Source organism: Haliotis rubra, unplaced genomic scaffold, assembly GCF_003918875.1.
Source record: "Haliotis rubra isolate DU_JTF1 unplaced genomic scaffold, ASM391887v1 Scf117, whole genome shotgun sequence".
Taxonomy (NCBI): Eukaryota; Metazoa; Mollusca; class Gastropoda; order Lepetellida; family Haliotidae; genus Haliotis; species Haliotis rubra.
Window position 1 is genome coordinate 1915995 of NW_025765081.1, and position 13220 is coordinate 1929214.

Below are 13220 nucleotides of genomic sequence, written 5' to 3' on the forward strand. Positions count from 1 at the left end.
TTTTTCACACAATGTCTTTTCCCTACACTCATTGAATTTTGAAGTTATATCTTGTAAAGATTGTCGTGACCAATTCGTGATATTCCAGGTTAGGGAAAGGGACGAGTGTTGACAAATGGCATGTCGATAAACCTTTGAAATATCCGACCGTGACTTTACATGTCAAGGGCAGTTAATTTCACGGTTTTGGTGAGGGTGGTTTCCCTTAGATTGTGTTCCATTGCTGTCAGACGGGCACCTTGTGGCGTCATATCACGTCATATAATTTCCAATCACACTATTCATTAACGACCGATGCTCAAAGTAAAATCTAGCACCAACGCTTTTTTAATAGAAAAAGAAATTTGCAATTATCCTCAACTTATTGCACTACCAAAAGAACATGATATCTGGGACCTACGCTTACGTTATTCGGCGCTCACAAGAATATGGGGTTGGTGACCAATTCCCACCTTATTCAGCTATGACAAGGTGTCAACTTATTGTGCCCACGGGAATAAGATCTTTTGTCATCGTATTCCACTCTAATGCTTGGGACCTATACTGAGTCATGCCATATCTATCTATCTATCTTTCTATCTTAGAAGGTAGCAGCTAGAATATGGCCATCACTGAAATCACACCTAAATGCATAACATGCTCAGGCATTGTAACAATACTGTTGAGCGTAAATACTTTATTTCAAATATTTACAGTAACAACAACAAACATATTAATAAAAACATTTATACAAAATCTGATAGGTTCAAAGTTTGGTTTGTTCATGTACATAAATAATACATGTTCCACGATATATCAGCTGAACTGTCATACTAACATTCCACTTAAAATCAGTATGTTTTGCCAGAAGGTATATATGTACCTGATGATGCAGTTGTGTTGTTTGTGACAATACTGTAACACTGACAGGCGTTTTCCAACTATGTGACTCACAAAAACATATCTAGGTGACGATAGTTGTGAATCGGCATGTTGTACAAGAACCTAAAAGTATTCTCAGAAAATGAACAGGAGCAAATATGTCATTTGCTGTGATATTACATCTTGTGTGAAACAAGAATCAGAGATTGTAACAAAAGGACACTTAATACAACATGGCATATGAATGCAAAGTGAGATTGTATCTGTACAACAATTGAACTTACAGTACATTGTCAGAAAACATGTTGAAAAGGCCGAATAGCACAGTACAACACAAAGTAGCACGTGTGAGTACAAGATACAGCATGTTGTAATACAAGGTATTTTAGGGGTACAGGTTGTCTAAGGCAATCTGGAGTTCTGACTGACATTGCTGCAGTTGTAGGGGCGTTGGGGTAGCCTAGTGGTTAAAGAGTTTGCTTGTCATGCCGAAGACTGGGTTCGATTCCTTACATGGATACAATGTGTGAAGCCCATTTCTGGTATCCCCTGCCGTGATATTGCTGGAATATTGCTAAAAGCTGCGTAAAACTTAACTAAATGTAGTTGTAGATTCACTGCTGTTACAGATTTGTGGAGTGGTTCATGTGTTCCACCAGCATCACTTCACTTCCTCCAACACCAAGTGGACACAGATGATAAAACTGATGTTCTGTTAAAACAGCATTAAACCGAACTTATTCATTCAAAACACAATGCAGTGTGGTGCCACAGAACATTTTGACCATGCTAGAGAGTTGTACAAGTGTACAACTTAGCTTGTTGCAGTACAACACAATGAAGCAAGTAATAAAACACGATGTGGCATTCTGTAGTACAATGCGTAGAGTGTAGGAAGTTGTAGAACACAACTTAGCATTGATTACATCATTCGACTACCAAGGACACAAAATACACCAAAGGACTACATGAACACAGCATACAACAAAGGACAACAAACAAACACAGCAGACAACATGGAGACGACAGAGGTTGCACAGTATATACATCAATGATAGATCTACACTACTGACTAGCATATTTTATGCACATGTAAAACTAAAAGCATCTTAACTTCAATAAAGAAAAATAATTTCAACCTGCAGTATTACAGAGAGGTGCATAACCTCATCAATTTATCAGAATTCCAGAAATATACCAAACATCTCATGCTGCTGTCTTTGGTATTGTATCAAGGCAGATCAGGATGCCATTGTACAAAACAACCTTTGAGCTACGACTGTCTTATGTCTATGTTAAAGTATATACGATCACCTTAACACTAAGTTCCCTTTGTACAACGGCACCCAGGTTGATATGATGGGAAAGGGATATGGGTCATAGCCCTCAAGCTTAAATAGTGCTGACAGACCAAGGCTTATAATTGACATGAATGTAAGACTTTCATCTCTGAACAGTACCTGCAACTTAAACTAATGGGATCAAGAATCAATGGTCCTTAGACATAGCTAAACTAATGGGGCCCACAGCTCATTAATGGGATCCTGTTTTCCATCCTATCTCAGACCACTGGGCTCCCATACCCCCACAGCAATACAGATGTACCATCAGTCAGTTGCTACGCTCGACCCCCAGCTTGATGGGCTGCCTCTGACCATTCAGCTACCATACCATCAACAGCTTGACACATTAAATCATTCAGCTACCATACCCCACAGCTTGATGTGCCTTAGACAACCCTGCCTCCTTACTCTAACATCACACAACTGACACAACACACTTTAACACAGAAGAACCTTTCAGTAGCTGATCACGCTGGATATGTTCAAGTGATAATAGATAATTAATCCAGAACTACTGTGAGCTGCAACGCCCTTCACCTGAGGCATGTTACATCATGATCCATTCAGTCCTCATGGAGGGCACATGACACAGCAGCAGGACAAAGCTTCTCCTCGTACGTGTTGACCAGATTGGAGGACACATTTAGAAACAGGTTTCTGTGGCTGGAGAGAGGTGAACTGCATGAAGACATGAAAAGATTTGTAGGAATGAACTTTCCTGGCCATGAACTTTGTGCCACTTTCTCCCTCATGTTTCTACTCTCCCCTTGTATCCAATGTCTCTGTCTTCAAGTTCAAATATTTGGGAATGTGTCAGTGGCTGATCATAAGAATGTTCCCGTTATGTGTCTGTTCATGTGTCATGTATCCGTTCATGTCACTTTTGCTGTTCATATGTATATCTCTCTGTCTGTTGAAGTGTCTCTTCATGTTCCTGAGTCTATTCGTCTATTCATGTGCATCTGCATATCTGCAGCTGTAACCAGTAGATTACTGCATGGGAAGCTGTTCTATTGGCGTCGCAAACTTGAAATCTTCTGGGAACAGTTGATGTGCTTTAGGGTACATAAGCTTGTATGACTGGCGGATTGTCACCTCAGCCACACCAGCAATATCTCCAATTTCTGTAAACAAAAGACCACACATTTTCTCAATGGACTAAACGAGTAATTTGTGGAAAAAAAAAAGACATGGGAGGGATCAAGGGGGATAACTTTTGCTTCATGAGCACCCAGTAGCAAAAAGATGTGCCTTTCAAAAAAGATTTGAGATCACAATGACGGAGAAAGTTGCAATGTGTTCTAAGTTAAAAAGTCACAACTAGCTGTGTTAGTTTGTTTGCACTCAGCCATAATAAAGCTATATGACAGCAGTCTGTAAATAAAGGAGACTGGGCCAGACAATCCAGTGATCAACATCAAGAGCATTGGTTTCTGCATTTGGGATATGATGTGACATGTCAACCAAATCAGCAAGCCTGACCACCCGATCCTGTTTGTCACCTCTTACAGCAAACAAGGGTTGCTAAAAACAATTCTAACCCAGATCTTCATGGGTCCACAACAGGCTGTGAGGCTGTACAAATCATTGGAAGAGGTCTTGGGTTGTAGGTGGGTTACAGTGAAATCATGCAACATCACAACTCCACCATGGTCTGGGTTACAGTGAAATCATGCAACATCACAACTCCACCATGGTCTGGGTTACAGTGAAATCATGCAACATCACAACTCCACCATGGTCTGGGTTACAGTGAAATCATGCAACATCACAACTCCACCATGGTCTGGGTTACAGTGAAATCATGCAACATCACAACTCCACCATCGTCTGGGTTACAGTGAAATCATGCAACATCACAACTCCACCATCGTCTGGGTTACAGTGAAATCATGCAACATCACAACTCCACCATCGTCTGGGTTACAGTGAAATCATGCAACATCACAACTCCACCATCGTCTGGGTTACAGTGAAATCATGCAAAATCACAACTCCACCATCGTCTGGGTTACAGTGAAATCATGCAACATCACAACTCCACCATGGTCTGGGTGACAGGAGGTACTATTAATGCTTCAAAGCACCATCAAGTTTTCCCAGCATGTTAATGTCTTTCATATTGAGCACCAGAGAATCAGAGACCATCAACCTACCCTTCTGAGACTTCTTGTCACTGGAGGCCTGTGATGCCATGTAAATGGCTGCTGCGGCCACTGAGATGGGGCTCCGTCTGGAACAACAAAAACACATCAATATAACACAGCTCAACTTGGCAAAGTTCCAGCCAAATCTCCAGGTATTATACAGTCTGGTATCACAAGCAGCTAATATGGTTACAACTAAACTCAAGGGAGCTGACATTGGAATTGAATATGTAAAGTCAAGGTAATAACAGGTCAGGTGTTTTCTCTTTCATCATGGTGATAATATGTTGTGTGGTTTCATGCTGATCATGGTAAAAATCTTTTGTATGGTTTCTCGCTGATCACATTAATATGGCATGTGTTTTCTCTCTCATCAAAGAAATGTGTTTTGATCCCTTCTCAAACACTCATTTATTGCTGGTATTTTTAAAAGGTGGAAAGAGGAGAACACAAGTAGACGTGGGTGAAGTGTGACCCCCGTATCCTGTGTTACTGACCCTGGCACCAGATCCATGTCCACAGCCTTGCGGGCAATATACGTCGCCCCCTTCTGCACCGAGGAGGGCAGCTGTAGGTTGGAGCAGAACCGAGACTGAAACATACACATCACAAATCAACACAACAAACCACATCTATACTGAAAGCAAATACACACAACATACATAACTAATACTGTATATACTGGTGGTAGTACTTGGCACTGTACCAAGCAATGACACAAAGTCCTTGCCCTAATGCTGTATACTGTTTTATCTTATCTCCAACTTGGCTAGTTATCTCCCTTGACTCACCATGAAGTCTCCCGTGGTGATGAGTTCCACGTTTGTCTCAAGGGTCTTCAGGATCAGCTTGAACACCCGACCGATTTCCTTCTTGGATATTTTGGATACAGCACAGATCTCTGAAAAACAAGCACCCTATTCTTCAGTTTCCAATCTAACACTGAATCTGAAGGATGATAATATGTGTGTTGGTTATTAAAGAGGAAATATTATGAACATTTTAAGCTAAATGCAAACAGAAATGATGAACCCAATGTTTTGATGATTGCATAACTTAATCCAAACCAAAAGATATTGTTGAAATGGTTATTCTTAACAGGATGGTGTGGATTGCAAAGCATAGAAATATTTTCCCAACAAGATGTTGGCATGGTCACATAGCTTCAGGGGAACATGAACTAGAGTGAGTGAGTGAGTTTAGTTTTACACTGCACTCAGCAATATTCCAGCAATATGGCAGCGGTCTGTAAATAATCAAGTCTGGACCAGACAATCCAGTGATCAACAGCATGAGCATCGATCTGCACAACTGGGAACCGATGACATGTGTCAACCAAGGCTGCCAGTGAGCCTGACCACCCGATCCCACATGAACCAGAGCGTGTTGAATGACACCAGAAACATTAACCAGAGCGTGTTAATAACATGAGGAACATGAACCAGAATGCTGGATCATTGTATGAACATGAACCTCAGTATGTTTTATGAGGCTATGAAGATTCAAACATTTTATGTCCAGTATTCAACTAAATATGTTAAAATTTGTAAAAAGTCACCAAATTTTAGTGTGTTCATGGACTCCAAAGCTTGAGTAGTCAGCAGGTCAACAACACAACAATCATGTATTCATCAGTATCTCATTGAGTTTTTATCGGTAGAAACAATTAATGTCCAATAAATACACATTTCATTTTGTGTCCAATGTTACCAATCCACACTAAATACCTTTAAATGTTCTGGGCACCCCTTCCTGTCGACATGCTATGTACATACAGGCAGATGCAATGGCATCGTTACTGCGGCCCTTCAAGGACTTGCCCTCGTGCACCTGCTTGAACAGTGTGTTGCCTCGATCCTGGGGAACAATACAGTGGAGCTCAGTGAGTGGTGAAGAACATTGTACAATGCAATATGGTCAGTTGTTTAACAAGTCAAACAGAATCAGACCCCAGAAACCTACTGCACTCATCACTACATATGAATACTTTTCTTGATAAGTTTCCTTGGTAATACATTTAGCATGGCTATGGAAGCCTTTTAGGGCTATTTGCTTTTATATTTTGTTTTCTCATTCCATGATACTGAGTGCTAGGCGAAATTCATAGTTTATTGATTTAATACTAAATTTGATTAATAATTATCTAAACTCCAAAGCAGGTTTTCCCGCTCCACACTGTGCTAAGCATGCAGGCTCATTTCCCACTGTCTCATCACACCTACCAGCTTCCGCAGTCAAGTCACTTATGTCTCACAACTGTGAGAGATAATGTACAGTGAGTGAGGACGTTTAGATATATGCCGTACTCAGCAATATTCCAGCTATATGTCGGCGGTGTGTAAATAATCGAGTCTGGACCAGAAAATCCAGTGATCAACAACATGAGCATCAATCTACCAACTGGGATACGATGACATGTGCAACCAAGTCAGCGAGCCTGACCACCCAATCCTGTTAGTCACTTCTTATGACAAGCATATCTTACTGAAGATCAGTTCTAACCTGGATCTTCACGGGTCTGATAATCATGAAATGAATATAGATTGATTATCAACAAACATAGAAGTAACTGAGTAAAAATACAGAAAAATGTCTTAAAAATCAACACACAACTGGTTAGTGTTAGCACATTTATGTATATTATGGATTAAAAGTGGCCAATGAATACAGACGATCTTACCCGCTAACACTACACTGCTATATATTTACAGTGTCAATACACATTACGGGTTTAACACTTTTTACAGTGAGCATGTTGGATGTAAGATGAATTGTACATTCAATAACATATGTGACGGAGAAAACAAACTACTAATTAGCACAGTAAATAAATGAATTATAAGCGAGTTTCGGGGATATCCCTTTCTGTATCCATAGCAACAGTTCAAAGTACCGACAAAGGTAATCCACTTACAGCTATCATCTTGGGTAGGTTGAGTCTGTCGGCCATCTGGTTGATCTCACGGAATGCATTTAGCAAGGCTCGGTCAGAACTGTTCATCTGTTCAACACACAAAATACTGTACACTCAATTTGGACAAACACAGCAAGCTACCTTTGTTAACATCTACACAATAATGTATTGTGTGACGTCGAGGTCAGTAATGGCTGTAACACAGTAAGTGGAAGTTAACACCTCTTAACAACTTTCTGTCTACAGACACCCCACCAGTAAAACCATGAAGAACATGGCCCAGAACCAGTGTAGGAATTAATTTTGAGAAGTCACAGGCAACGTAAAAACGTTGCCAGCACACATCATATTTCACTGGCCCTGCAAAATATCAAGATCGAAATGCACATCAGTCAGAACTGATGTGTTGTTTGGTAATTGAAGATGGTAAATTATTGGCACCTCTTTTGCGTAACACTATTAACATTTTTTATACAGTGACAGGGCTACAGATAACTTTTGGGGGTGCGAGTGTACTTACACATCATATTGCAAGTGGAGGTGTACTGAGAATTTTGAAGGAGTACTGACATGTTTTTGTGTCAGCGAGTTGGTGATGTGGTTTGTCTGGACGATTCATCGATCACTATTTCCAACCATGTATTTGTATTTGAAGATGCGTGAGAAATAACTGAGCGACCGTGTGATGCGTGAAATGTCAGGTCCGACTGGATATAAATAGGAACAGTGTAGTTTTTAGCCAATCGAAAAATAGTGACGCATATCGTTGCATGGCAACGCAAGTGATTCCTACTGTCGGGGTTTCCTCACGTGTCAAATCGTGTTTCGCAAAATAAACTTGACAAGTATTTATCCGAAATAGATTTCCATTTGCACGATACGCACAGAAATTAAATGTTAGACGTACAAAGGTATTTATGTGGGTACACGATACGCTTGAAATCTTATATTATGTCGTACTTAATTGATTTTGAGGCGCGTACATTACGCCTGTACACCCCTTATCTGTAGCCCTGCAGTGATCTTCATGTGATAAGAGATAATAAATATTATGAAACATTACTGGAAGGACTTTTAACACCTTAATAATTAACTTCATCATATTCATGTGAGTTAAATAAAGAACAATTTAAACTGAGATTTTCAGCTAGCCAGTCGGGATAGCTTTAACAATATATTACTGGCCCCATTCACAATCAGCAAGCATTTGGCTAGCGGGCCAGTAGCTATTTCAAATGCTGTACAGAATGTATAGCCCATCAACAGATTGAGTGTAACCTACTCTCCCCAGAGTAAGACCAGCCTAGTTTCATGTTTGACCAACACTGGCACCTACTCTTCCCAAGTGTAAGACCAGCCCAGTTTCATGTTTGACCAACACTGGCACCTACTCTTCCCAGTGTAAGACCAGCCCAGTTTCATGTTTGACCAACACTGACACCTACTCTCCCCAGTGTAAGACCAGCCCAGTTTCATGTTTGACCAACACTGACACCTACTCTCCCAGTGTAAGACCAGCCCAGTTTCATTTTTGACCAACACTGACACCTACTCTCCCCAGTGTAAGACCAGCCCAGTTTCATGTTTGACCAACACTGACACCTACTCTCCCCAGTGTAAGACCAGCCCAGTTTCATGTTTGACCAACACTGACACCTACTCTCCCCAGTGTAAGACCAGCCCAGTTTCATGTTTGACCAACACTGACACCTACTCTCCCCAGTGTAAGACCAGCCCAGTTTCATGTTTGACCAACAGACACCTACTCTCCCCAGTGTAAGACCAGCCCAGTTTCATGTTTGACCAACACTGACACCTACTCTCCCCAGTGTAAGACCAGCCCAGTTTCATGTTTGACCAACACTGACACCTACTCTCCCCAGTGTAAGACCAGCCCAGTTTCATGTTTGACCAACACTGACACCTACTCTCCCCAGTGTAAGACCAGCCCAGTTTCATGTTTGACCAACATTGACACCTACTCTCCCCAGTGTAAGACCAGCCCTGTTTCATGTTTGACCAACACTGACACATACTATCCCCAGTGTAAGACCAGCCCAGTTTCATGTTTGACCAACACTGGCACCTACCGTTCTCCTGTTCCTGTACATAGGTTTGCCAAACTCGTCCACCATGTCCTTCCCTCCACCAGGCACAGCTGCAATCATTGTGGACAGGTCACCTCCATCCAGCAGGCTGTTCTGGAACACACAAAAACAAAACACTGGGCTATAGTTGATGCCTGTCACGGTTATCATGTGTCCCATAGTCTGGCATGGTAAGGCAGATTAACTATAATAAGAAACCATCTTTGGATTGGTCATTTATTAAAGAGTAGGGGTGGCATTGGGGTTAAGGGTGTTTGTGCAGTCACAATGAGTGAGACTATACTTTTATGCCTCTTTTAGCAATATTCTAGCAATATCACGACATTATACCCACCCATGTGGAGAATCGAACCCAGGTTTTCAGTGTGATGAGCGAACGCTTTAACCACTAGGCTACCTCACTGCCTGCACACTCACAAGCACAGGTATGATGCAATAAAGCTAAAATATAACCAGGAGAAATCTAGGATGAGAAAAACAGTTGAGGTTTCAGACACGCCAAAGACAGAACTCTCCAAAGAGAATTCTAGCACTTTCACATGTTGCATGTCTGAGTATTACAGAGGAATAATGGATGTTCTTGTGTTTTGGGCCACCCAAGTCAAGCTTGTCACGATGAAAAGAAACAGAAATGTTTCTAAAATCCCATGTTGTCTTAAGTTCCATACAACCCAGGTCACAACCTATAGAATCATGCCAAAACCAAACAGGAAGACCCAAGAGTGAGAAATACTTACTTCTGCTGCACCAACTCGAGAAGCATCTTTTGTATTTTTGTCATTGCTGAAGGTTCTCCACTCAGATCCAACATCTATCACTCTGTAACACAATACCAACATCTATCACTCTGTAACACAATACCAACATCTATCACTCTGTAACACAATACCAACATCTATCACTCTGTAACACAATACCAACATCTATCACCCTGTAACACAATACCAACATCTATCACTCTGTAACACAATACCAACATCTATCACTCTGTAACACAATACCAACATCTATCACTCTGTAACACAATACCAACATCTATCTGAAACACCCAACATCTATAACACAATACCAACATCTATCACTCTGTAACACAATACCAACATCTATCACTCTGTAACACAATACCAACATCTATCACCAACATCTATCTGTAACACAATACCAACATCTATCACTCTGTAACACAATACCAACATCTATCACCCTGTAACACAATACCAACATCTATCACTCTGTAACACAATACCAACATCTATCACTCTGTAACACAATACCAACATCTATCAATCTGTAACACAATACCAACATCTATCACTCTGTAACACAATACCAACATCTATCAATCTGTAACACAATACCAACATCTATCACACTGAAACACAATACAGGGTGTGTACACTCACCTATCTCCCACCACCAGGCCACATTCCTGACAGATCATATCTCCTGCATGGTAGTCTTCAATCAGGGCAGCATCAGGGTGCTCACGACAGTACACCTGGGCAGAAGCTCTAAACAAAAAACAATCATGTCAAAGAAGTTTAAGGTACAAGATGCAGGGATGCAATACAAAGGAACAATTTTATTTAATTTTTGCATTGTCCATATCAAGTTTTCTTTTTATCATGTTTATTAGTTAGATCAAATATTCATACAGCAAACTTGAAATTCCTTGGCAAGTACTGTGATTAAACTTTTAAAAACTATCACTGAAAGGATGTAAAATTTGCAGATATATCAAGAGCGAGTCAATGATTATCAGAGGCCCAGATAAGCTTCGTATCCGGGTAAAATATGCATAGAAATTTCCAATTACGCATTGAAAAATAATTGTTGCGTACCAATTACGCATTTAAAATGTTAGATACGAAAAAAATTTAAAACAAATGCGTACAGAATATATTTATAGACATCGCTTGCGTAATGAAAAAGACATCAATTGCTATCAAGTTGTACTGTTAGTATAGGACAAGTGTTGTACTGTCAGTATACGATAAGTGATTATTTATGAAATTAATGAAAATTGAAAAACCCACTCAACATTCATAATACCCACTCCAAAAAAATACAGTGGGTACAGTACCCATACGAGCTAAATCTTATCTGGAGCTTTGGACTATTGTTTTTTGCCACTTTTAGCAATATTCCAGTAATATGACATCAGGGGACACCAGAAATGGGCTTCACACAAAGTATCCATGAGGGCAATTGAACCCGGGTCTTCGGTCTGACGAGCGAACACTTTAACCACTAGGTTACCCGACTGCCCCTCGAGAATCAGAACAAAACCGTGCTATTCTCCAAGACTTGGGTGTTTAGGATTGTTCCCTCAATGAATCTCGCAATTAGTGATGGTCATAAAATACACCAAATATGATGTGTGAATACTACGAATGACACCAAATCTCATAACCATCATATTTGCAAACAGAAACTGGAGTGAGCAACTTTTACAATGTGACTAGCATATTGAACATTTAAACGGACAATGTGTTGACAGTTCTATGCTTTTTAAAAGTGCATAAAACTATTTCTGAGTGGGATGACATGCCTCCAGTTCAAGCTTGATTTAATTTTCAAAACAAAACAGGTCAAGATAAAGAAGCCAATAACACAACTAGTGTGCGGATTATGGTAAAATTGAGATAACAAAATATTTTTGCCATGGTTGCATCAGGATAATCCCTATATTATCCAGAGTTCCTTGAAGCTAGTGTAATTCCTTTTTGTCACATTATAATATTTAACGTGCACTGAAAGGCTTTTATTTCGTCTGCTTGTTCTTAATTCAGAATACGTGCACTCGTTGAAAATCAAGAGAAATGTCCATTTATATGATACGCCTACTAGTGCAGTTGACCTGGTGCTTTTCTGGTGAAATAAGGCGAGCAAAGCAGAGTAGGCTCGGGAGGTATCGGCTCTTGTCAACAAACAATGCCTAGTAACGCCCGACATACAGTCCCTTTAACTTGTTAGATGACATTTACCTCGTTTTAACTTGCTACATTCCCTCAATACGTAAACATAAATTCGTGTAAGCTGTCTGACACTAGAACGTTTACTATGGTTTCGACTTCCACACAACATTTCGGGGGCCTTGTACCTTCGAATATTCGCTGTGACAGCACAAAGAAGATGATTGTGAACGAATACCGAACAATCCGTTCTATCGGAGGTCGAGCGCGTTCAAATTACCATCTATTTCTATGAATTTGCCAGCTATCTTGATTTCAATTTACTTCTGTGAATCTATGTGATCAAGTAAACCCCCAGATATCTTAAATGTTGTCTAAGAGGGTCAAAACATAGAAGTATATTGACTCGAATGCCCACCAAACCTTACCCTTTGCCGGCCATGTTGGTTTGATGGTTTTCAAGGGAATCCGGGCCATTTATCATTCCATGTTTGACTGCGAAGGGTGAGTCGAAACCCGTCACGTGCCTTCTAAGATGGCAAGAAGGGCATGTTTGGGCGATGTTGAAGAAATGTGTTAAATATTTGGTTTGAATTAGTTTTATCGTCCATGTGTAATAGGTAGTTCAAATTAGCGACTATTTTCAACACGTATAATTCGTCAACACCCCCTATAACGAATGAGCATGCTCCACGGCGATTAGGGTATTTCCTGGTGCTGACGTCACGATACGCTTGTCGGGACAACTATCATCAAGTCTCAGTCGGCTGTTGCTTGTTATAAAAGACATACAAATGTAAGTTAAGGTGATTATTTTAGGAGATATGCATTCTGTGTATAGTGTTTTAAGTGTTTAGCGTTTGATTAAATCTGAACTGCACTGTAGAAGTACGATAAAGTAACACGTGCCCAGTTTCAGGTAACTAAGCATT

At 40.4% G+C, this 13220-nt stretch overlaps 1 protein-coding gene across 1 annotated transcript; it reads right to left on the reverse strand.

Annotated features, from left to right (window-relative positions):
• Positions 1–661: 661 nt before the first annotated feature.
• LOC124257789 (transcription initiation factor IIB-like) lies at positions 662–12911 on the reverse strand. The gene is made up of 10 exons (XM_046691933.1): positions 12717–12911; positions 10777–10884; positions 10111–10192; positions 9356–9466; positions 7266–7352; positions 6079–6208; positions 5143–5252; positions 4849–4943; positions 4361–4437; positions 662–3328 (listed from the first exon to the last, which is right to left on the reverse strand). Exons 1-10 carry the CDS (start codon positions 12770–12772, stop codon positions 3195–3197), a joined length of 990 nt encoding a protein of 329 aa, XP_046547889.1. The 5' UTR covers positions 12773–12911; the 3' UTR covers positions 662–3194.
• Positions 12912–13220: the final 309 nt, after the last annotated feature.

Bases quoted from the DNA above. Each gene is read 5' to 3' on its own strand.
- LOC124257789 (XM_046691933.1), bottom strand. From the start codon at position 12,772: ATGATAAATGGCCCGGATTCCCTTGAAAACCATCAAACCAACATGGCC. The intron at 6,209-7,265 runs GTAAGTGGATTA...ATTGTTCCCCAG, and splicing joins ACCTACCCAAGATGATAGCT to GATCGAGGCAACACACTGTT. The intron at 5,253-6,078 runs GTATTTAGTGTG...CTTGTTTTTCAG, and splicing joins GGTGCCCAGAACATTTAAAG to AGATCTGTGCTGTATCCAAA.